The 24,419-nt window shown below is 49.5% G+C and overlaps 2 protein-coding genes across 16 annotated transcripts in view; both read left to right on the top strand.

Moving 5' to 3' along the window:
• The first annotated feature begins 1,193 nt into the window (after positions 1 to 1,193).
• On the top strand, positions 1,194 to 12,722 carry SLC22A13 (solute carrier family 22 member 13). The gene is given in 11 exon segments (XM_017847434.1): positions 1,194 to 1,625; positions 9,511 to 9,614; positions 9,869 to 10,023; positions 10,254 to 10,422; positions 10,635 to 10,755; positions 10,837 to 10,890; positions 10,892 to 10,932; positions 11,142 to 11,356; positions 11,529 to 11,637; positions 12,152 to 12,367; positions 12,613 to 12,722. Coding segments are annotated over 11 exon segments (1,656 nt in total). The 5' UTR covers positions 1,194 to 1,247; the 3' UTR covers positions 12,707 to 12,722.
• Positions 12,723 to 12,735: 13 nt separating this feature from the next.
• SLC22A14 (solute carrier family 22 member 14) overlaps positions 12,736 to 24,419 on the top strand; it is a 42,722-nt gene continuing 31,038 nt past the window's right edge. For 7 of the 15 annotated variants that reach the window (XM_017847418.1, XM_017847432.1, XM_017847431.1 and 4 more), the window contains exon 1: positions 24,001 to 24,062. In XM_017847418.1, coding sequence (XP_017702907.1) covers positions 24,021 to 24,062 — 42 coding nt within the window. In that variant the 5' untranslated portion in view covers positions 24,001 to 24,020. Of the gene's footprint in view, positions 12,874 to 13,001; positions 13,078 to 20,315; positions 20,363 to 20,524; positions 20,590 to 20,898; positions 21,153 to 23,416; positions 23,481 to 24,000; positions 24,063 to 24,419 lie in introns of those variants that run through there. The other 8 variants (XM_017847421.1, XM_017847428.1, XM_017847420.1 and 5 more) reach the window with 7 other exon arrangements.

Here is a 24,419-nt window from a genome sequence, read left to right on the forward strand (position 1 = left end):
CAGGCGGCCAGGGCTGCTTTACACAACATTGCTTCCTCGCATTCCCTTCAGTGATGTTCCTCTGCTTATCCCTTAAAACAGTTCAAAATTCAGAACATGAAAATGCTCTCTTATGCATACACAAGCAGACATGTATATGTGTATGCACCTGGTGTGTGTGTGGGCTGTGGTGGAGGCATACTTTGTCCTGTGTTCATTGTCACTGAGATTGCTCAGGAAGGCTGGGCTACTTGCATTTGTTTTCATCTTTAGAGTGTGTTAATGGTTTCCTTCTTCATGAAAGCAGAGCTCAAAATGCAACTCTGTCGTTGCTCTGCATTCTTGGTTTGTCTTTGGTGTTGAAAAGGCAGTGCACTTGTGCTTTTGGTGGGGCTCCTGGTCTGCATGCTGCCTCCTAGGATTGACAGGTATTGCATATCACCACATACCAGACACCCACAGGAGAGAAAAATCATCAGGATCAAGAGGCCAGAGTGGGCTGCTGGCAAAGTTTATCTGCAGGCTAGGTGCTTGCTGCTCTCCTGCTTATCCATGCTGCCTAGTGTGGGCTGTCCCTAGAAGGGAATTATGTGTCCGTCTGAGTGCTGCAACTACTGTCAGCGTTTTACTGTAGTGGTTTTACCTCTGCCTGTTGATTGACCCATCTACCTGTTTCATTTGAGTTGAGTGTGAATTGTTTAGGATGTTGCAATTAGAGGTGGTACGGGCTGGAGTGGACTATTTATTTTTCTATTTTTTAAAATTTTAATTTAAGTTCTGGGATACATGTGCTGAATGTGCAGGCTTGTTACATAGGTATACATGTGCCATGGTGGTTTGTTGTACCCATCAACCCATCATCTAGGTTTTAAGCCCTACATGCATTAGATATTTGTCCTAATGCTCTCCCTCTCCTTGTCCCCCACCCCCTGACAGGCCCCAGTGTGTGATGTTCCCCTCCCTGTGTCCATGTGTTCTCATTGTTCAACTCCCACTTATGAGTGAGAACATGTGGTGTTTGGTTTTCTGTTCCTGTGTTAATTTGCTGAGGATAATGGTTTCCAGCTTCATCCATGTGGACTATTTTTTCATCATACTCTACCCTTCCCAGGTCACACATAGGGGGCTGAGGAGTGACAGGTGGAGCAGGGCAAGGCTGGATTAAACATTAATGCAGCTATCACCACTGCCCAGAGGAGCAAGTTCCCAGAGCCAAGCTGCAGAGCTACCCTAGTATTCCCAGGCTGAGGAGGTGGTAAGTGGCAGACATGGCTCAATTTGTCCAGGTCCTGGCTGAAATAGGTGACTTTGGTCGCTTCCAGATACAACTATTGATACTGCTGTGTGTTCTCAACTTCCTGTCTCCCTTCTACTTTTTTGCCCATGTCTTCATGGTCCTAGATGAGCCCCACCACTGTGCAGTGGCCTGGGTGAAGAACCACACTTTCAACCTGAGTGCTGCTGAACAGCTGGCACTGAGCGTGCCCCTGGACACTGCAGGCCACCCAGAGCCCTGCCTCATGTTCCGGCCAGCCGCCGCCAATGCCAGCCTGCAGGATATCCTCAGCCACCAGTTCAATGAGACGCAGCCTTGTGATATGGGCTGGGAATATCCTGAGAACAGGCTCCCATCCCTAAAGAATGAGGTAGGCTTTTCCTTTTGCTGGTCTCTCCACCAGTTGTGGGTCTGTCGGGTCTTGTGCCTGACTCTTCACCCTCAGTCACTGGCTCTGTATCTGCCCCATGCCCATATGGTCAACCATGGGCACATATGTTTTTCACTTTGTCAATCTCATTTTCCTCTTTGTCCTCTGCCTATTGACCCAACTGCCTGTCATCTTCTCTGTCCAGTCTGTCTGCCCATCTGCCCATTTTTGCCCATCCTTTTGTTGCCCCTCTCTTTCCTTGTCTCTCTGGCTATCTACCCAGTTGGTGTCCTCTCCTGTTTTCCCGTCTTTGTGCCTTTCTCTCTACCCAGTGTTCTCATCTGTCTGTCCAGTTCTCTTTGTCTTTCAGTCTGTCCCTGCATGTCTGCCTACGTTCCTGTTTTCCTAACTCTCTAATGCCATCACTTTCCCTGTCCATTTCACTACCTTCCTGCTTGCTGGGCTTCAAACCTTTCCGTTTTTCTCTCTAGATCTCTGCCAGCCTGCCTTTGGGATGCTGGAGAACATCCAGGACTCTAGGACTTGTCCAGTGGATAACTGAGCATTCATTCTTGCTAACTTCCTTCTTTTAGGAGAGATGCAGGCAGAAAACTTCCCACCCTAGCCACCTCTGAGCAAGAGGGGCCCTGTGAAAGCATCCAGTCCCACTCTGTTGCTTCCCAGATGGTGGGGCTGAGGCACAGAATGAGGAGATGACTTAGCCAGGGCAATGCAGTGAGTTGATCATGGAGCTGCGGCTCTCATGCCAGATACCTGCTGTCTAGATTCCCACAGGAGTGGGAGGCAGCACAGATAGTCCAGAAACCTGAGGGGCATGGGTGCTTGAGGGGATCCATATAATTCTCATCTTCTTTATGGTGGAAAATCTGGGATTAAACATTCACTTCTCCCCCAGCCCGTGGCTGAAAAGTATTTATTTTAGAGGTTTTCAGAGGCCAATGTGTTAACCAAAGTTTAACTTTCACTTTTTAATATGTGACCATAAAACTGCTCCCAGAAGCCTGATAGCCTGTGGATATGTCCTGCCTGTCCTTCTCCCGACTCTCCCCAACTCCACCCCACTCCACCCCACAAGGACCTCTGGGGAGCCTATGCATGCTCCCAGGCTCTGGGACTGGTCAGCCTAGCCCCTTCTGACGCTTACTGTCCTCTCCATCATCTCCCCAGCATCACGTCCATGGCCAGTCCCAGCTTCACCAGCCCTAACGTGTTGTGGTATGCCTATATGTATTAAACTCTCTGCCCGTCTGGCCAAATATCATCATTCTCAAAGCCCAGAAAACCTTCCAGATTGCTCACAGACTACTCTAGGTCTTGTTCACACCCCATGCTGGACTCTTCATGCAACCATATTCAGCCAAAGCCCCCTGAGAATTAACTGTGCAGGGAAGTCAGAGGGGAAAGGTACCTTATTCCTCTAGTGGTCAGGAAAGGTCTGGGCCCCTTGCAGAGGAATAAAGGGCTGGGTCGGTCCTAAGGCCCAGAATTTGCTTCCTTCTGGTTGGGAGGAATGGGCAGGCAACTTTCTGAAGGAGGTGATATGTGTGAACTAGACACCAGGATACTAGAAAAATGTTGCTAGAGAAGAGGGGAAGGCCTTTGTAGGCAGAGAATAAGAATAGCACAGAAAAGGCCTGGCAGCAGGAAGCAGGCAGGATGTCTGGGGAGCAGTGGGTGTGCCTGCAATGGGGTCAGGGTGGAGGGGCAGGAGTATAGAATTAGATGGATGTTTTCAAGGATTTGGGACCTCTTTTCTTTGGTTATTGTTTGACACACCTGAAAAGAATGCGTACACAAAGAATTATCATGTGAGAAAGCATTAGTTGACACTAAGGTAATAATTAAGATTTGCAGAAGGTGGAAAAAAGTTACCTAAACATTTTTAGCAATTGGGAACTGCAACCAAAATAAGCCGATAACATCCCTGTTAACACTTAGGAAGAGCCTTCATTCATGACATCTGGTAAACTAGAGAGCCTCCATTGGCTGTTGGAAGGCTCCTCAAATGCAAAACAGAAACAAGGGGAGTCCCTTGACTGGTTCCCGTGTTCTTAAGTGTTCTCCCCACTCCTTCTCCAACCTCAGCTCCTCGATGAAGCAGACCTGCGTAACTTGAAAGAGTGTGTTATCATTCCGTAGACATCTGTCTTATAGATACCATCACCCTCACATTTCTTCTACATGCTGGGTCTTCAGCTGCATTCTGGGAACACCATGTCACACACTCTTAAGCTGCACATTTATGCTAAGCTTATGGGAGAATGACAGGAAAGACTTTTTTTTTTCAGATTATGAACTCACTCCATTTAGTGTATTTCAAAAGGTGCAATACTTCTCTTCATTTATCAGTGAAAGAAGTTGGAAATTAACTTCGAAAAATAAATCAGCAAGTAGCACATTTTCTCAAAAGTCACAGTCACATGTACAGTGCAAGAAATGAGGAAGGGCAAGACAGACTGTACCCCCATTCTTGAGTTTCATCAAACACCCAAGGGTGGAGAGAAAAGGCAGCTTTCAGAAAGGACTGTGTTATGGAACGAGGCAGGGGGGGAATGTGTTTTCTAAACTAGATCTAGGAAGTGGAATGTGGAATCAATCTGTCCTCCTCCCCTTAAGGACTGTCCACTGGTGAATACATTTTTTAAAAGACTCAAAAATAAACTCCTCACACACAAACACCTGCAAAAAACAAACAAACAAACAAAAACAAGAAAAAAAAAAAAAAGAACAGCACTAAGATGTCCCACATTACTCTTGAGGGGAACCAAGGAGCAGCTTAACAATTGGCATTAGTGTGCTAGAGAGTCATCACAAACATGCCTTGCTTTTATGCAAACAAAAAAATTTTTTGAAGCAACAAAACAAACGAGTACTGATCACTTTTCTGACGATAAACAATGACTTAAGTAACTAGTATTGGGATGGGGAAGGGGAACCACACCTATGAGCCTTGTCTTGCAAGAGTATATGTTGGTAGGATTAGGCATTTGGCATTATTGCAGAGAATAAACTTCAATTTTTTTTTTTTTTTTTTTTGAGATAGGATCTTGCTCTGTCACCCAGGCTGGAGTGCAGTGGTGAGATCTGAGCTCACTGCAACCTCTGCCTCCTGGGTTCAAGTGATTCTCCTACCTCAGCCTCCCAAGTAACTGGGATTACAGGCATGCACCACCACACCCGGCTAAGTTTTGTATTTTTAGTAGGGATGGGGTTTTGCCATGTTGGCCAGGGTGGTCTTGAACTCCTGACCTCAGGTGATCCACCCACCTCAGCCTCGCAAAGTGCTGGGATTACAGGCGTGAGCCACCATGCCCGCCCTAATTTTTAATCCTTATTTTGACTTAAACCTTACTTTTACTGTGATGGCGACACAAGCTGAGCTGAAAGGGCTCCGGAGAGCTGNGAGCCTTGTCTTGCAAGAGTATATGTTGGCAGGATTAGGCATTTGGCATTATTGAAGAGAATAAACTTCAATTTTTTTTTTTTTTTTTTTTTTTTTTTTTTGAGATAGGATCTTGCTCTGTCACCCAGGCTGGAGTGCAGTGGTGAGATCTGAGCTCACTGCAACCTCTGCCTCCTGGGTTCAAGTGATTCTCCTACCTCAGCCTCCCAAGTAACTGGGATTACAGGCATGCACCACCACACCCGGCTAAGTTTTGTATTTTAGTAGGGATGGGGTTTTGCCATGTTGGCCAGGGTGGTCTTGAACTCCTGACCTCAGGTGATCCACCCACCTCAGCCTCGCAAAGTGCTGGGATTACAGGCGTGAGCCACCATGCCCGCCCTAATTTTTAATCCTTATTTTGACTTAAACCTTACTTTTACTGTGATGGCGACACAAGCTGAGCTGAAAGGGCTCCGGAGAGCTGTTCATAGCAGCACACGCCTGAGGCTCTTCTTTGGCTCTGAAGGCTTGAGTAACTGCATTCTTTAGGCCCTTCTCTGTGAGTGCAGAATGCTCTGCATACTCAATAGCCTTCCAGTCTGAGGCCAGTCTGGAGTGATAGGCTTCCATTTTTTGTTCTTGGCAAGTTTCACAAGAGTAGAGGGATCATCTCTGAGATGAATTTGGGCCTTGACAAGCGAGAAAGGAATCTTTGGACAGTGGTGAGTTAGAACAGGCATCCACTTTTCTTTCACATTTTTGAATGAGGACAGAGATACCACTGAAAACTGACTAGAAAAACATCTGTTTGTGGATACTTAGCGATTGTAATCTTTTATAACCCTCTTGCCCAGAAGCGTCAAAAAGTCCAAGAGCATCTGACTCTCCACAACCATAACCATGACTGCATAGTTGTTAGAAGTAGTTGGTATATTTTCAGATGTAAATTTGTTTGTTATGTAGGATATCGGTAGATCTGTTTTACCAATGGCATCATTGCTCACAACAGCACACTTAATGATCTGCATTGCTGAAATAGTTTTGTATTTACTTTAAATATTTCAAACTCAATGTTGACCTCAGCCTCTCCCTGGGGCATGGCGGCACTCAGGACCTCTTTCCTAGACAGTGCTGGCACTGTGGTGGACCTTGGGCCTCTTGCCCTACCCTATCATGCTGTCCTCACCCCTACTCTTCCAAAGACTGTGAGTCCCAAGGAAATGTACGCTTTGTGCCCTGAACCACATGATAATCCCAAGCTTAGTTCCAGAGTGCAGTCGGCTTGGTGTGAGATCTTCTATCTCTGGTTTTCATCCATGAGGAAGGTTCTGCCCATTGACCCAGAAGACTCTCTCTGAGCTGACACCTAAGCTTCCTTATTATAAATGGTGACTTCATATTTAAACTTAAATGCAAACAATACTAATTTGAAAAGAAAAAAGTATATTTCCATATAGGCTGTGTGCTCTTGAAGGTCAGAATGTTTCTCCTTTCAACCTACATTTCCTGCGTGTCCATCCTTGGTAAAAGAAAAAAAATGGGCTGGGTGCAGTGGCTCGTGCCTGTAATCCCAACACTTTGGGAGGTTGAGGCAGGAGGATCACTTGAGCCCAGGAGTTCGAGACTAGCCTGGGCAATATAGTGAGACCTCATCTCTACAAAAAATAAAATAATCAGCCAGACATGATGGCACATGCCTATAGTCTCAGCTACTCCAGAGGCTGAAGTGGGATGATCATTTCAGCTGGTAGTGAGCCATATTCATGCCACTGCACTCCAGCCTAGGGAGATGCTTTCTCAAAAAAAAAAAAAAAGAGAAAAATGACTCCCCTGTCTACATGGACCTTGGAATGGGAAGGTGGGAAGACCATCAGTGAATAGCAACAATCATGTGATCTGTTCTGGGACCAAAGAAGTAGGAATGGGAGGGAAGGGGAAGCGGAGAGAACAACCATTTCTGGGTTCTGGAGGCTTGAAAATGCCTGGCATATTTAGGAATGCTGACATAGCAAAAGAGGCTGGGAAATAGGCAACAGCTAGCTCTTCAAGGGCCTTAGATATAGTGCTAAGGAATTTGGGCTTTCTCCTAGAGACCAAAGGGAGCTGTTGAAGGTTTTAGAATAGGGGAGGGATCCAGGCTGGGGAGTGCTCCAAGAAATGAGGTTGGGATTCTGCAGACCACCATGGCAGACTGCAGAACCATCCACTGTGGGAGTTAGGGCTGAGGAGGATGACTGGCATCCCAAGTTGGAACCCTCTTCATCTCTACCACCTGCAACATGATAACACCATGAGAGCTTGGGCACATCTCGGCGCCTCTCCAAGCCTCAGCCTCTGCTGCTGCACAAAGGGAGTGATAAGCCATTATTGGGTTAGAATGAGGATTTAATGCCATAGCAGGTATATAAACTGAAGAGAGGTAGTGAATAGTGGCTGTTGACCAGGGTGCCAGCCTTAGAAGACTCCGTGGCTTGGTGCTCATGCCCAGAGAGCACTTCACCCCCTTGTGTCTGAGCTGTCGGCCACCAGCTGAGAGCTCTGTGAGCACAGAGGCCAAAGCACAGCCTCACCCTAGATAACAGGTGCTGAGAGCTTCCTGTGACACAGCCACTGAGCTAACCATGTTACAAGTGTTAGTTCCTTTCACTGTATCAGGTCATACTATGTAGCATATTTTATTCACATTTTGTAAGTGGGAAATCAAGACACAGACAGATGGGCTAACGGGGTTAAGGTCACACAAAGCCACTCAATTCTGACTCCTGAGCCTGGCAACAGGAGGCCTTTATTACTAGTTATTTTAAATGCCATCTTACTAAAAGGCAATCTGTGGCTGCTAGACAAAAACTAAACAGGATAGAACTGGCTGGAGCAACAATTTCAAGTCCCCTGTCCTTCTCCACTTCATTCCCAGGAACAGTTCATCACTTGATACATGTTGAAAGTTCTTGAAAATTAATAGCTGTCCTTGAGAACAGAAGTATGAGCACAACAGTAACTCCTGGACTGGTTAATTTCTTGCCAAAAGGTATTTAACCGATGGTGATTGGTTAATTAGTTAGCTGTAGGCATTAGTTTATTTCTTCATTTATTCATTCATTCAGCAGACATCCTCTTAGCCTTCACTCAGATTCATTCCCTGTCTAGGGCAAGAGAGATGTCTCAACCCCACCAGCTGCCATCCAGCTGTGGGACCGAGGGTTAGCTGCTTAACATTTCCTTTCTCGGGAAAATGATAAGTGAAGGATTATTATTAGAATTCTGTGAGATCATGCATGTAAAGCATTTAGCAAGCACCTAGCACAGGGTGAGCGCTCAGTGGTTGCTGCTGGGAAGCTGGAGGAGAGCTTGCATGATGGTTCCCCAACAAACATTTGTGGAACTGAGCTGTGTGCAAGAGGCGTGGTGGGACTCCCTGAGGGGCCCACAACCTGGCGGGATGGGAGTCAGTCAAGTGAGTCAAGTGCACATACAGAGTGGTATGGACCTAAATATCTTCTCCTCTTGGTTTCTCAGGCTGTGAGATTCTCTCTATAGATCTCGGGTGGATTAGCATTCTCTGTGTCTCTCTCTGTCTCACACCTGCACATTCTCTCACTCCCTCCCTCCCTCTGACTGTACGTGTATATGTGCGTGTGTTCCTCTCATATAATCACCTTCCTCAAGGCATGTGTGAGGGCTTCTTAGGATTCTGATTGCCTGTTAATGGTGGGTATTTCAGGGGGATTTTGCAGCCAGGTAGAAAAACATAGAGAGGCCCAAATGTGTCCCGGGGTGCCCTGGCTATGGGGAAGCAGCCCCATTTGTTAGGACACAGCAATTAATGGTCTGTCACGGGGTCCCAAAATTTGCATCTTTAGTGTGTCAATAATTTTACATGGCATCTCCAGGCCAAAAGAAATACCTAACAGCTCTATGTATTAAGTCATTAAGTTCAAACAAGTGTTATGTCCTAACAACTTAGTAGTTATTTTTTGGAATAAACACATACATTGATGGAAAAAATATTTTAATTTTATTCTTAAACACAATAACTTACTGATAGGCTGTATACACTTACTGGGCATTGTACAACTTCTCAGTCCTTAAACACTGCCGCCCTCACTTTCTCTTCCACATTGATTTTCTGTGGCATTTGCTTTCACAAAAACTGCCAAAAGCACTTTCCTAGAGCTATGATGTCAGATTTCACATACATATGATGTCATTGGAAGGGAAGTAGCGTGGTCTGACGTTGAAAGTGTGAACTATCCTGAGCTAGTAGTTTGTGTGATGTCAGAGAGATGTCAACTTGTATTTCCCTTTAAAACCTGAAATGCCCTGCCATGCTCAGTGAGTTCACCATGGTGCCCTGGAATGCCTCAGTACACAGTTTGGGAACCATGAGCTCCTTCCCTGAAGGGTTTGTAGTGGGCCAGGTGGTGTAGGGCTTGCCCTCCGTGCAGCCCCTGGACTCACATCTGCCTGTGTCTCCTTCAGTTTAACCTGGTTTGTGATCGGAAGCATCTGAAGGACACCACACAGTCAGTGTTCATGGCTGGGCTCCTTGTTGGCACCCTCATGTTTGGGCCCCTCTGGGACTGGTAAGAACCTTGCCCTGCCCACTCCCTGCCTAGCAAGCTCGTCAGCTCTGGCACAGGCCCAAGTCCCCCTTATGCCCCTCACACTGGCCTTTAGGGCAAGGCCCTCTTCCCCCTACCCTCAAATGGGGCTCAGGGAAGGCCCGTGTCTCCTCCCTCAGAAAGAGACCCCGGGACAGGGCTGGACCCCCTTGCGGCCTTCTCCTCAGATGCCTTCCAGGAGGGACACTTCCCATGGACCTGCCCTGTTTCCTCAGGATTGGCCGCAAGGCCACGATCCTGGCGCAGCTGCTCCTCTTCACCCTCATCGGCCTGGTCACAGCCTTTGTGCCCAGCTTTGAGCTCTACATGGCCCTGCACTTTGCTGTGGCTACTGCCATCGCTGGATTTGCCTTCAGCAATGTCACCCTATGTGAGTGTCTGGTCCTTGGAGCCTTCAGTCACAGGGTGAGGCCCAGGGGTCTGGGAGGGCCATGGCCCCAAATGGCCTGTGGAGGTCTTGTCAGGTACCCCACATCTGAAGTGGTCACACTGGTGCTTCCTGTGTTGGCCCTGAGGCCCACCCCCCACAGGGTGGCACCTGGGAGTAATGGGGAGTGAATGGCAGGGATTAGCCCTGTCTCAACCTCTCCATTCCCACAGTGACAGAGTGGGTGGGGCCCACATGGAGGACGCAGGCCGTGGTCCTGGCCCAGTGCGCCTACTCCCTTGGGCAGATATTGCTTGCGGGACTCGCCTATGGTTTCCGCAACTGGAGGCTCCTTCAGATCACTGGCACTGCACCTGGCTTACTGCTCTTCTTCTACTTCTGGTGAGGAAAATACATGCCAGGAGCAAGCCCCCCCAAGTTAGTTGTGTTGTGGTGGGATTGGAGTGCAGCGCCCACGTTCACGGGACAGTCAGAGGCGAGTCTGGGAGAGGAAGCCTGTCACAGCTGGGTGTGGGATTCAGTTTGCACTGGAACAAGCCAGAAAGCTCCCTAGGACTCCAGGCCCCAAGGTCATAGCTGTTGCTGACCCACAGGGCTCTGCCAGAATCTGCACGGTGGCTCCTGACCCATGAGAGGATGGACGAGGCGAAACAACTGATTCAGAGGGCAGCCTCGGTCAACAGGCGGAAACTCTCTCCGGAGCTCATGAACCAGGTACTTCCAGCAGGCCCAGGCCCAGAATCAGACCCACATGGACCTTCCTGCCTGGCCTCTCACTCTGCTTCTTCCTCCCAGCTGGTCCCAGAGAAGACAGGCCCCTCAGGGAATGCCCTGGATCTGTTCAGACACCCCCCAGCTCCAGAAGGTGACCCTGATTATCTCCTGTGTCTGGTGAGTGCCCAGAGCCCAAGAACAGAAACACAGGGCTGCAGCCTCCCTGGTGTGTGTTGTCAGAGAGGTGGGCTCGTGGCTGTCTGGATGGGATGGTCTCTCCCTGGCTGTGCCAGTGTCCCCTGCTGTGACTGCTGACCAAGGCAGGCTCTCCCTCTGGGTGGTGTCTCGTCACCCAGCAGCGACAGGAGCCCTTCATTACCTTGTAGGTTTATGGACAGTCTGGGGTACTACGGCCTGAGCCTCCAAGTGGGGGACTTTGGCCTGGACATCTATCTGACGCAGCTCATCTTTGGAGCTGTTGAGGTGCCTGCCCGCTGTTCCAGCATCTTCATGATGCAGAGGTTTGGCTGCAAGTGGAGCCAGTTGGGGACCTTGGTCTTGGGTGGCTTTATGTGTATCATCATCATCTTCATCCCAGCAGGTACCACCCCATTCCCCCTCACCCACCGGCTGTCAGGGGCTAGACCGGTGGCCATTGTTCCGCTTCCAGGAGTAAAGGCTTCCCTGGGGTTTGGGTACAGAAGGGGTGGGGAGCTTCAGTGGATGGGGCTGGCAGCAGGGCCCAGGTGATGGGACTGTCTACCCTCTGCCAGATCTGCCCGTGGTGGTCACCGTGCTGGCTGTGGTGGCGAAGATGGCCACAGCTGCCGCCTTCACCATCTCCTATGTGTACTCTGCCGAGCTTTTCCCCACCATCCTCCGGTAAGAGCTGCAGTGTGACTCCTGCTCCTCTGCTGCTGAGACTCTGATTTGGCTGTCCCTCCTCGGCCCTCACCCCGTTCCACAAATAGCTGACAGGGCTGGCTCTGGGGCAGCAGTGCTGGGCGGGGTCCAGGACAACTAGAAATCTAGACCAAGCCCCCAAGCTGTCCCCAGGATAATGGAGGATAGGCAAGTAGGCCACACCCTGGCGGTCGGGACAGGAATATGGGACACATCTAAGAATGAATGGCCCCAGAGAAGGATGTCTTGGGGTGGGAGGGTGGTAAGGATGTACAGCCTCCTGACTTGAGAGTTGACAGATGAGCAGGGGTGTAGCAGGCAGAAAGCAGGAGCTGGAGGCAGGAGCAGATAGCAGGAGCGCTGAATGGGGTGGGTGAGGCTGGAGACCCTGCAGACCTTTGGGGTCTGGGCTCTCCCGAGAAAATATACTGGGGTGAAGCTGAGGCCCAGAGTTGGGCCCAGGTCTACTTAGCTTGCCCTGGTCTTCCCCCAGGCAAACAGCCATGGGGCTGGTGGGCATCTTCTCACGGATTGGGGGCATCCTCGCACCACTAGTGATCCTGCTGGGAGAGTACCACGCTGCCCTCCCCATGCTCATCTACGGCAGCCTCCCCGTTGTGGCCGGCCTGCTCTGCACCCTGCTGCCAGAGACACGTGGCCAGGCCCTGAAAGATACCCTCCAGGACCTGGAGCTGGGGCCTCACCCACAGTGAGCTGCTTGCTTGCTCTGAAACCACGACCTGGGTCTCACATTGGCCATGCACACTGTATGCCCAGGCCTCCACCTCATCACTTGTCCACTGTTGCCTAGAGGCTAATATGAGGTCCTCCAGAACCACAGACATCTGGCTGGCTTTAGTTCAGATTCCCCTTACCTTGAGGAGGGGGGTGATGAGGGACACTGTCATGGGACCAATTCCTGGGCAGCCAATGACAGCCTTCTGTTCCCTCTAGGTCCGCCAAATCAGTGCCCTCAGAGAAGGAAACAGAAGCCACAGGAAGAACTTCCAGCCCAGGAGTGACCTTTGTGAGCAGTACATACTTCTGATTGAGGTCTCTAAGAGCTGGACTGTCAGCATCAGGGAGCTGCCTAAACACCTCCTTGGATACGGCCAGGACCCACAGGGACACAGGGCAAGACCAGCCTTGCTTATGGAGGCAGCACACCACAACCTGGCCCATGGCTGTCACCTCCTGCTGAGCCCAATCCCGGAGGTATCTGGGACAGGACCTCTCGGCCTCCTTTGAGTTTCTCATCTCTGGAGCCCCGCCCCCAATACTCTGTCTGGGTTAGGATCTTGGGTATGTCTTGGGCTTAACTTGTCCTCTAACAATCTTCACAGGGTATGGCTCTCTTGATCTCCTCAATCTGGAGTCCCCTGCCCTCAAAACACAGTGATGCTCAGAACAGAACACAAGGTAAGCCCTTTCCAAGTTGTGGGGACAGGAGGGGAGAGGAAACAAATGTGAAGTTGTAGACTCTACCCAGGCACGTGGGTGGAAAGGCTGTGGAAAAAGGGAAGGTTATGGTTCCTTCTAGGGGATGGACCAGATCCCTCTGGCTAAGGTATGGCCCCATAGGTCACTGGGTCGTACAGAGAGAAGATTTCAGCTCAGCCTAAATCAAAATTTCTACCGTGCATTCACTTCAAAGATTGCCCAACCCCCGCCCTACACTCAGCTCATGCCTAACCTATGTGTGGCTCAGGGACCAGCTTGGGGAAGGAGAGGAGGTTTGTTCTGCTCCCCCTCTTACCCCGCCTCCTCCTGCTCATGCTCAGCTGCTTCTGGACCTTCCAGGGCCCATGCAGGGTGAGGGAAAGGGCAGAGGTCTTTTCACCGAGCTGCTGCTGGTTGCAGTTCTTTCTGGTGCACATCGGCTGATGCCATTTGGCGCATTTTGTCAGGATTCTGAAAGCTGCCTTTTCCACAGGGCATCTTCATGGGCTTCTCAGAGATCTTCTCAGGCCTTGGTATTGTTCCTTAGAATGAGCAATATGCTCCCAATGCACTCCTCTTGGGACCCTTCTCCAGCCCCACCCAGCATTGCTCCCACAACCTCTCCTACAGCTGGAAGCCCCGACCTTAGAAGATGACCTTCTTGGCTGGGTGTGGTGGTTCACACACTTTGGGAGTCTGAGGTGGGCAGATTATCTCAGGTCAGGAATTTGAGACCAGCCTGGCCAGCATGGCAAAACGCTGTCTCTACTAAAAATACAAAAATTAGCCCGATGTGGTGGTGCATGCCTGTAATCCCAGCTACTCAGGAGGCTGAGGCAGGAGAATCACTTGAACCTTGGAGGCAGAGTTTGCAGTGAGCCGAAATCGCACCACTGCACTCCAGCCTGGACAACAGAAAGAGACTCTATCTCAAAAAAAAAAAAGATGGCCTTCTTGGATGGGCGCCCATAAAGAGACCTCAAGCCAGACTGCCTTCCTCAGCACCTCCTTAGCCCGCAAGAACACCATATATAATTGTGTCACCAAATGGTAGAAAAAGAGCTTGCCTGGCCACTGCGCCCGCCTTGCCCCAGCGAACCTCCCACTAGGCAGAAGGATCCAGTCTCTCTTCTCACAGGCGCCCCAGCCCCTCATGCTTGCTCACCTTCTCCTACATGGCTGGGTCGGGGTTGGGCGTAGGTGCTGGACCAGTTTCCTGTAAACCCAGCATGGAAGTGTCCAGCACCTCTCTTCCAAACACGTGGATATTTCTCACTCACGGTTCTCAGCTTTGAAGTGCTGGACAGAAGCTCTATTTAGCTTCCTACTGTGTGCCCATTCATGGCGTCCTCTTGGGGAATACTAGCAAGTCTTTCTGGGCACAATATGTCTCCCAGGCTGAAACTGCCAAGGGATGGGGAAAACCAGATAGAAGTGGGGAAAGGGCCGTTTCCCAGCTAAAGGCAATTTCCTCCTCTAAGATGTGGACACTTGCTCCCTTTAAGACGGAATGATTGTCATTCCCAGGAAGAGATCGAAACGGCCAAGTCTGGCTAATTTTTGTATTTTTGGTAGAGATGGGGTTTCGCCATGTTGGCCAGGCTCCTGACCTCGTGATCCGCCCACCTCGGCCTCCCAAAGTATTGGAATTACAGGCATGAGCCACTGCGCCTGGCCCCTGGAGACTTTTTCTTTTCTTTTTGGGAGGTTTATGGTTGGTTGGGGAGAAAGATTTTTTTTTCTGTGTGTATTTAAAAGTGTCCTGTGGTTTGCTCTGATGAATGGGTAAGTGTCCTTTAGCAGTCACTGATGGGAGGTCAGCTGCTGAGGCCTCTGGGACCCCAAAGGAGAAGATATGCAGCCTGCTCTTGACTGTACTCTGAGAAGCACAACAGAAAAGGGGCCTTACTGGGCCAGGCAGTGGCCGGCACATATTGAACCACCATCCCCCAGAGGGTGTTACACAACACAGAACAGCTCGGATCTGAGGGACCTGCTAGCAGTGGACCCATTACTCAGTGCTATGGTTAGCTTTGTGGGGTCAGTGGAGGACTCAGATTTCAGGCCTTGGGAGCGGGAGCCCTCCTACTCTGGGCCTCAGCCTTTCCATGTTAGAATGGATGATTTCATAATTCCCTTTACATGGATCCATGATAATTCTAATCTCATGTGCTCTGGCTGGGGATGAAAGGCAAAGGGGCCCAGCAATCTGCCCCCAAGTTCAAAGAAGATAGGAGAGGCATGCCAACCTGCACCCAAATCCCAACAACCCCCAGCTCACTGCCAGACACAGAAAAAGGCTGTCTTCAAGCTTGGTCCTGGCTCATGCTCTCCTGGGCTGTGGCTCACTCGCTTACCTGTTCATGGGCCCACCGATCTGCCAGGGAGATCCCACATCCCATGCCCTGCATGCTGGACCCAAAGATGCCACTTCTTCTGTAGCCATCAAACTGCTCTGCAGAACTTTGGGAGAAGTGCCATACATGAAGAGGAGAGGACATCGTGGTGTTAAACAAGGCAGCTGACCCAGTGTATGGGGGCAGAAAGCCCCCTGAGGACAGGCATCTAAGAACAGAACCAGAGACCAGGTGAAGAGAAGGTGGGCAGGGGGTGCAGAAGAGCTTTTGAGGTGATGACCAGCAGTGGGCAGGTGCTGTAGCTGGAAGGAATCCTGGGAGTTTGAGGAATCAGACACAGGTGGGGCTTGTGAGACCATAGCCTTAATTTTGGACTTTGTTTTGAGGACAATAAAGCCACTGCTTTTCTTTTTTCTTTAAGCAGGTCCATTAAGATTTGTATTTTTTTTAATTTTTAATTTTTCTTAGGGACAGAGATGCTATGTTGCCCAGGCGTGTCTGAAACTCCTGGGCTCAAGGGATCCTCCTGCCTGGGCCTCCCAAAGTACTGGGATTCCAGGTGTGAGCCACTGTGCCCAGCCATAGATTTGTATTTTAAAAATCACTCTCTATCTGAAGAATGAGTTGGAGGAGGGTGAAAGTGGAGGCAGATGAACCAGGCAGGACATAATTACAATTATAAAATTAATTAATAGCAAGCATTTATTACCTTATTTTATCCTCACAACATTCTGACAACAAAGTGGGCTGGCGGCAGTGGAACCGGGCAGTGGCTGGATCTGAGAGCAGGTTTGGAAGAAAGCCCTTTGATTGGCTGCTCTCTTGGCCTGTGTCCTGGGTAAAGAGCTTGGCCCTGGGGCTCCCTTGGCTCTCCCCAAGAGCAGCCCAGTGGCCACCCCCTTCAGGACCCTCTGAGATGAAGACCACTGTACTGTGCATCTGCATTCTCTACTTCAATTCTAAAGTCTAAGATGCCCCCACACTTCCCCAGCTGGCTGCTCTTCTGCATTGACACAGTCCCCACTGACTCCAGCAATACTGACCTATCCCCCATCTCAGCCACTTCCACCACAGGCGATACCCTGTGTCACTGGAACAGTGGCTCCAACGCCGGCAGGGGCTCCCATGTCCTCAGCACTGCTTGGAAGGTGCTCTACCTCCTGCCTCTTCCTCTCTCACACAGGAGAGAGGGTGATGGGGAGGCTGCTCCCTACCATTATAGCTTCTCAACCACTACCCTCCCACTTGTGACATCTCCTCTCATGGAAACCTGTCTCTCTTCCTGGCTCCCACCTCTTGGCCTCCAGATCACAGCCTCATCCATCCAGAACTCCACTACCTGTCTCATAGTTGTCCTTTCCACTCCAACCCTGCCATCAGCTTAGGGAAATCCATCTCCACCTCCAACATCTCAAGAATTTCTGGCATATGAGTGCATAGATGAATGAATCTCTAACTGACTTCTCATGCTCTGACTCTAGCACCCTGTCCTTCTGGCTCATTTGTCTTAGTCAGTCGGGCCCCCCATAATGAAATACCTCTGACTGGGTGGCTGAAAAACAGAAATTAATATTTTTTTTTTACAATTCTGGAAGCTGGAAGTCCAAGATCAGGTGCCGGCACGGTCAGGTTCTGGTGAGGGCCCTCTCCCTTCTCCCTGGCTTCAGATGGCCTGGTCTCTCTGTGCCTCACATGACCTTTACTCAGTGCACACACGTGGAGGGAGAAAGAATTTCTCTCTGCTGGACCAGAACTCCTGGGCTCTGCCTTAGCCTCCTGAATAGCTGGGACTTCAGGCGTGCACAGTCATATCTGACATCTCATCCTCTGTTTATGAGGCTGCTAATTCCATCCTGAGGGTCCCATGCTCCTGACCTAGTGTAATTTTACTTACCTGCCAATGGCCCCATCACCAAATACCATCATATTGAGGGGTAGGGCTTTAATAGGTAAATTTGAAAGGGACATGAACATTCTTTCCATGATACCATCCTTAGCCTCATTGGCCCCTATGGTCTGTTGACCCTTTTTAAAATTAAAAAGCCATCATTTAATTTCCATTAAGAGATGGCAATTATTTCTGCCTCTGTTGCCAATACTCTACACTTTAATCCTTTTACCATTTGGTTGTGCCCAACTAGCAAAGTCACAGCAGCAAATGAGCCCAATGATCTGCCTTTTCTTTCCCTGCCTCCCAGACTGCTGGCCATTGCTACAGAGAGTCACATGCTGGACAAGTCGGTTCTGCTATGAATTAATGATCACCAGCCTCAGCTGGGTCTTTAACAGTGCCCAGCGTTCCTGCCAGCTCTTTCTAGTCCACTTGTTTTCCAGCCCTCCTCCGTGGCTATTTCTACCCTCCACTCTGCACACCTCCCATCCTCCCACCTTTTAGCGGATCGCTTCTCCTCCTCCTTTTAGAAATCGGAGAAGCCATCCTGTGGCAGCTCCCCAAACTTCCCACCACCAAATCTTCAACCTACTCCTTCACCCGCCCTTTTGCTGCTCAGAGACAGCAGTGAAGCCACTGAGCAAGGCCATTAACTCTACCCCTATAAGTGCTGGGAGTTGCTGCTGAAGGTCGGGCCTTTTCCTCCTTCAGCTCTCTTCTCCATTTTCTCTGCCTTAGGCAAGGAGACTAGGGAGCAGGCATGTGGGTGGGGAGCCTCTGAACTGAATTTGCTTTTGCCTCTTAAGTTTCTGTGGAGATGAAAGAGTATCGCTCCTTCTGGGGTTTTCCTGCTCCCAGATGTCTTCAGATGAAGCAGGATTGGTGTCATCTATGGATGGTCCACGCCGTTTTTCTACAGAGGTGTCTGGGGTCTGAGCCAGGACAGGCCTTGACAGTTATTAGTCTGGGAACCAGGAAGAAGCCAGCTTCCCAGGTGCCCAGGGCCTCCCTGGGGCTGGCCCTAGCTCTGTGGGGTAGAGATGGTGGCTTCACTGGACCCTGGTTGTGTATCTCTTTGATTTTGCTCCTCAAAGTTTAGGGCAATGGTGACTATCAGTCCTGAACATTTAGTCTAGGTGTGTGAAAGCGCAACTATGCCCCAAACAGTTAGACACTAGTGACTAACAGAAATTCTTGAGTTTGCAGGATGGCAGATAAGAAAAGAAACAACTTGCTGAGACGCTGAAACTCCCTCGACTTGTAAAACAAAACTGGCTAAAATAGGTTGGAACCAATGGGGCCAACTAGAGTCTGTGCAGAACCTGCTAGCTGACATCACAGCCTGAATTTCCACTGCGTGTTTCATACTCACTCCCCCCGTACCTGCACATGTGATCTATGAGGTGTCATGAACAGAACCGCACATGCCCAAGGACTTTCCAGACCTCCTCTTTCCTTCCGCCAATCACCTGCTAATCTCAGAATCCCGACACCTTTTCTAATAAAAACACTGCCTTAGCACCAGCCCAGGGAGACAGATTCGAGCTGCACTCCGGTCTCCGTGTCGGCCGGCCTATAATTAAAAGCTTTTCTTTTCTCAAAAACCCAGTGTCATAGTACTGGCTTCTAGCACATTGAATAGCAAGTCCCTTTTGCCTAGAAACAATTTGACCCTCATATTTATGAGTTTTATCAACCTGTAACCAAGGGAAACAAAATGACCTCCTAAATTTTAACAAAGGCAATCAACATTTGTAGCTGGTATGAATATTTGTTCTGTAAACTCATATCTGCAAGAAACACAGTGTTTCTTTAGACTATGAGCCTCCATCTCATTAAGCTGATTGGAAATTCATCTCAGCTGTTACTGGGGCTCTTCTCTACTCACAGATTGGGCCAGAGAGTTCTGGGATCTTTTTTTTTGGAAAAGGAGTCTCACTCTGTCTCCCAGGCTGAAGTGTAGTGGTGCAATTCTCTGCTCACTGCAACTTCTGCCTCCTGGGTTCAAGAGATTCTCCTGCCTCAGCTTCCCGAGTAGCTGGGATTGCAGGTGTGCACCACTGCACCTGACTAATTTTTGTATTTTCAGTAGAGATGGGGTTTTGCCATGTTGGCCAGGCTGGTCTTGAACTCCCGACCTCAGGTGATCCGTCTGCCTCAGCCTCCCAAATTGCTGGGATTACAGGCGTGAGCCACCATGCCCAGCTGAGTTCTGGGATTTTATGTAACCAAAAAAAACCAAAACAAAGGGGTGCTCCCTCCCTGCTCTTCAGTCTCACTGATGGCTGCTGGGTGCTCACTGTGCTGTCTGCTTGGTCCCTGTGGCCCCCAGAGTGCTGCTGCTCAAGAGTGGGGAACTCTGAGGGGGGTGAGGGGCTTGGACCAGCCACTGAGACACCCCGAGGGAGGTTTGGTGAAAGCGGAAGGATCTGATGCCCCAGATACCAATAAGATTGCAGTGCCCTGCCCCCAAACAAGTGAAGATTGAGTCACAGGAAACTGCAAAATAGCTGTAAGTAGGCTTCCCTGTGATTAATACTTCATTGTTTTTTTCCAAATATATGAAATTCTTTTAATTTTTTTTGTGTCTTAGTGTCTGTGTTAGTCCATTTTCTGTTGCTTATAACAGACTACTTGAAACTGAGTTATTTATAAAGAAAAGAAATGTATTTCTTACAGTTCTGGAGGCTGGAAAGTCCAGGGTTTAGGGGATACATCTGGTAAGGGCCTTCTTGCTGTTGGGGAGTCCCAAGGGGGCGCAGGTGAGGGAACTGAGCAAGCTAGCTTGTCTTTCTTCCTCTTGTTATAAAGTCACCAGTCCCATTCTCATAACTCATTAACCCATTAATCTATTAATCCATGAATGGTGATTCAGGGATTAACAGATTACCCTCATGACCCAATTACATCTTAAAGGCCCCAACACGCTACCACACTGGAGATGAAGTTTCAACATGAGTTTTGGAGAGGACAAATATTAAACCATAGCAATGCCCTAATTTTGCTGAGGTCCTGAGTGAGTATATGCTATACTGGTACAAGGACGGTCTGCCTTGTACCAGGCCCTGTGCTGATTTTCCTGTCCTGCCACTTTGGCCTCCCTTCCCCCAAGCATGAAGCTTGAAGCCCTGTTCCTGCAATCTAGCAGAGGAAGCTTCTAGTTTATGGGAGAGATGGATCAGACACCAGCAGCTCTGACCAAGGATGGTTGGTAGGGAAGTGTCACAGAGAGGCAGAGCAGAGGTGAGTGGGGTAGAGCCAAGCTGTTTCCAGCTGTGGGCTCAGGAAGGCTTGAAGGATAGTTGACAAATGAGTGATATCTGCAAGGACAGGAGAATTTCCGTGAGTGGAGGTGGAGCCCTCACGTGGAGGAAACAGCCTGCACAAAGGAACGGGCGGACGGGGGTTGCCGTTTGGCAGTTTTCCTGACCTGCCTTGCCCCGGAGGCTGCGGCCAGTTGTGCCCCTGGAGTAGAATGCTGCCCCTCACCATTCCCAGCCCACCCCAAGGACCTCCCCACCCCATTGTGACACTACTTCCTGGACACCAGTGGAACTCAAAGGTTCTGCTTCCAAGGGTCTGGCTGGGCCTGGATTGTGGTCAGGTGGGTCCTGGCTTTGGCTTGTGGTCCTGCCTCCAGGCAGGCAGGGCTGGGAGGGTGTGGAGGGTGGAAATTATGATGACACCTGGCAATTGTGCGGCCACGTTCTCAGCACGGGTGTGGACAGGAGCCTGCCTGGGCCTGTTTGGCTGTGGGGAGTCTGTGGAAGGAGCGGGCTGCCCTCTCAGAAAGCGTGAGTTCTCAGGTGTGGCATCTGGCCATCTCCTGCGGCAGCTGGAGTGCTGCTCCTGGCTATGCCTCTCCCAGGCCTCAGTTACCTCTCTGGCACATTGACAGCCAATTGCCTGGGGTCTGTCCACCTGGCAGAGGACCTTTGGGAAGGGTAGAGGGAGTGAGTGCTCCAGGGCCTTGGGGTATCAGGTGGTGCTGGGGGATGCTGAAGCAGTCCCTGCAGAGGGAGACTGGTACAGATGGCTCTGGTCCAGAAGCCACATCTCTGAGAGGAGAGCGGAGGCTTTCTCCCTCCCTCCCTCCCTCCCTCCCTGGAAAGTCTCCTTTATCCACCTCCGCCCTCTCCAACCTTACACACGTACATCCTGTATTGGTTTCCTATCACTGCTATAACAAATACCCACACTTAGTGGCTTGAAACAGCAGAGACTTATTACCTTACGGTTTTGGGGGTCAGAAGAACACATGGGCCTCAGCAGGTTAAGATCAAGGTGTCAGAAGGGTTGCCTTCCTTTCTGGAGGCTCTAGGGCAGAGTTCAATTCCTTCCTTGCCTTTTCCAGCTTCTAGAGCCTCCTGCATTCCTTGGCTCTGGGACCCCTCGCATCTTCAAAGCCACCGAGGGCTGCCCAAATCTTTATCAAGCTGTGTTTCTTTGGGTCTTATGAATTTAAGGATCCTGGGATTAATAGGACCTACCCGGACAATCCAAGATAATCTATTTTAAAGTCAGCTAAGTAGTAACCTTAACTTCATCTGCAACTTTAACCCCCCCTTGCCATACAAGGAAACGTTTACGAGTTCTGAGGATTAGGCATAGATCCCTCTGGGGGCGCTTATGCAGCCTCCCCGACCTCCCAGCACACACACATCTGAGCATGCTCCCCCTCTGTGTTCCCTGCCTCTTATGTACCCGAAATTCTGCTGGGATAAGGGATCCCGAACTTGGGGCCAGGCAGGAGGCAAAGACAAGTGAAAAGGGCAAATGGTGCCGGACCCTGCTGGGCCTCCTGCATGCACAAATCAGAAGTAGCGGGAGCCGGGTGCAGTGGCTGAAATCCCATTTCTACTAAAAATACAAAAATTAGCCAGGCATGGTGGCGTGCACCTATAGTACCAGCTACTCAGGAGGCTGAGGCAGGAGAATCGCTTGAACCCAGGAAGCAGAGGGTGCAGTGAGCCGAGATCATACCACTACATTCCAGCCTGGGTGACAGAGCGAGGCTCTGTCTCAAAAACAAACAAACAACAACAACAACAACAAACAGAGCAAACTCTCAGTCTAAAGGAGGGGCCCCTGCTCAGGTTTGCTAATTGTTGCCAGATGGGAATGCTGTCCTATTGGCCAAACTTCAAAAAGAAAATGTTGCATTTATGTGAAATCATCTTTTGGCAGTTAAATCACATTCCAAGATACAGTGTGGCACCAAATGGGCTGGCCAAGGGAAATGTGTCTGGAGGCTGGATTTGTCCCATGGACGGTGAGCTGGAGACCTCTTCCCTGGATTATGAAACAGCAGTCGCAGTCTGAAAAGGACTGCTCTAACTGCTTCCTGCTGAATTGGGGTGAAGTAGGGGTTGTGCAGTTGAGATTTCCTCGGGAGGGGTGCCTTCGATATCATCAACATCGGAGCATGGGCTAGCAGGCCGGTCCAGGGGTCCACAGTAGGTCTTAGTCGTGGACTGCATCTGGGGCTCCATTTGAAGAACAGTTTGTAGTTTTACAGCTTTGATTCTGGGAGAGACAAACTTAACAAGAGACAGGGATTGAAATGTATGGCCTGCAATGTAGGGGATTATTTCTTTGGCACACTTTATAGGCCCTGACTATCTGCTTGATAGTTTTAAAAAGGTCTCGTCCAGTAAACAATAATTTGGCCATCTGATGGATGGTATCAATGCCTAAATGAAAGGTTTGGTGAAGGATTTCGAGTAATTTTCATTGGTTGGCTGCAGACAAAAGTGTTTTTCCTTCTTCGGTGGCTAGCCATCCTGAGGGGAGGAAACTACGTCCTTGTGAGGTTCCCTATTCTATTTCTCCTGTTGAGTACTAGGGCTTGGTTTCCCGCAGAGGATTGCCCCATACTAGGGGTCCTTCTATGAGCATTTCTAATGGAGGGTCCTGCCTTGTGGTTCTTTTGGCTTCAATATCTGCTTGGTGGTTCCCTCTATTTCCCTTTCCTTTCCTTTCTGATGACCCCGGTAGTGGAAGACTGCCACCTCTTCAGGTTTCTCTACTGCCAATAATAATCTGCTAATGGCTTCCTGATGTTTGGTAGGTGTTCCCTCAGAAGTTACGAATTCCCTTTCTCTCCATATTGCTGCGTGGGCATGGAGGACTAGGTAAGCATACTTAGAGTCTGTATATAGATTTACCCTTTTTCCTTCTCCTAATTTTAGTGCCCAAGTAAGGGCTATTAGTTTTTCCAGCTGAGCACTAGTTCCTGGAGTGAGGAGATTACTTTCAAGTATTCCATTATCACTGACCACTGCATACCCCGCTTTTCGAAGTCCTTTTTCTACAAAGGAACTTCCATCAGTGTACAAGTTGAGGTCGGGATCAGTCAAGGGAACCTCTGAAAAGTTCCCTCGAGTGGCATAGGTTTGAGCAATCACCTATTGACAGTTATGGTCTATCTTTTCTTCCTTGTCTAGAAGAAATGTGGCTGGATTAAGAGTTGCAAAAGAGCGCAGTCACAGCACTGGCCCTTCAAGTAATAGAGCCTGATATTTAAGCAAATGATTGTCTGACAGCCACAAGTCTCCTTTAGCAGTGAGTATGCCGTTCACATCATGAGATGTCCACAGAGTAAGATTTCTTCCTTTTATTATTTTAACTGCTTCAGATACTAAGACTGCTACTGCCGCCACTACCCGTAAACAATGAGGCCAACCCTTTGCCACTACATCAATTTCCTTACTCAGGTATGCCACGGGTTGCAAGCTCGTCCCTTGGACCTGTGTAAGTACTCCTAGAGCTATTCCTGTTTCTTCTGTGATGTATTAAGAAAAATCTTGCCCCGTTGGCAAGCTTAACACTGGGGCTTGAGTTAGGGCCGTCTTTAGGGTCTGGAAAGCTGCTTCTGCTTCAGGTGTCCATCTTACTAAATGGGTATTGGCTTTTTGAGTTTCCTTAATTAGTGTATATAATGGTCTGGCTATTTCGCCGTACTTGGGAATCCATATTCTGCAGAAGCCTGTTATGCCAAGGAACCCTCTTATTTGCTTTAGGGTTTTGGGTTGAGGATAAGCCAGTATAGGCTGGATACGTTCCTCACTGAG

This window comes from Rhinopithecus bieti, unplaced genomic scaffold (assembly GCF_001698545.2).
Source record: "Rhinopithecus bieti isolate Rb0 unplaced genomic scaffold, ASM169854v2 scaffold_30015, whole genome shotgun sequence".
In the NCBI taxonomy this organism is placed as follows: Eukaryota; Metazoa; Chordata; class Mammalia; order Primates; family Cercopithecidae; genus Rhinopithecus; species Rhinopithecus bieti.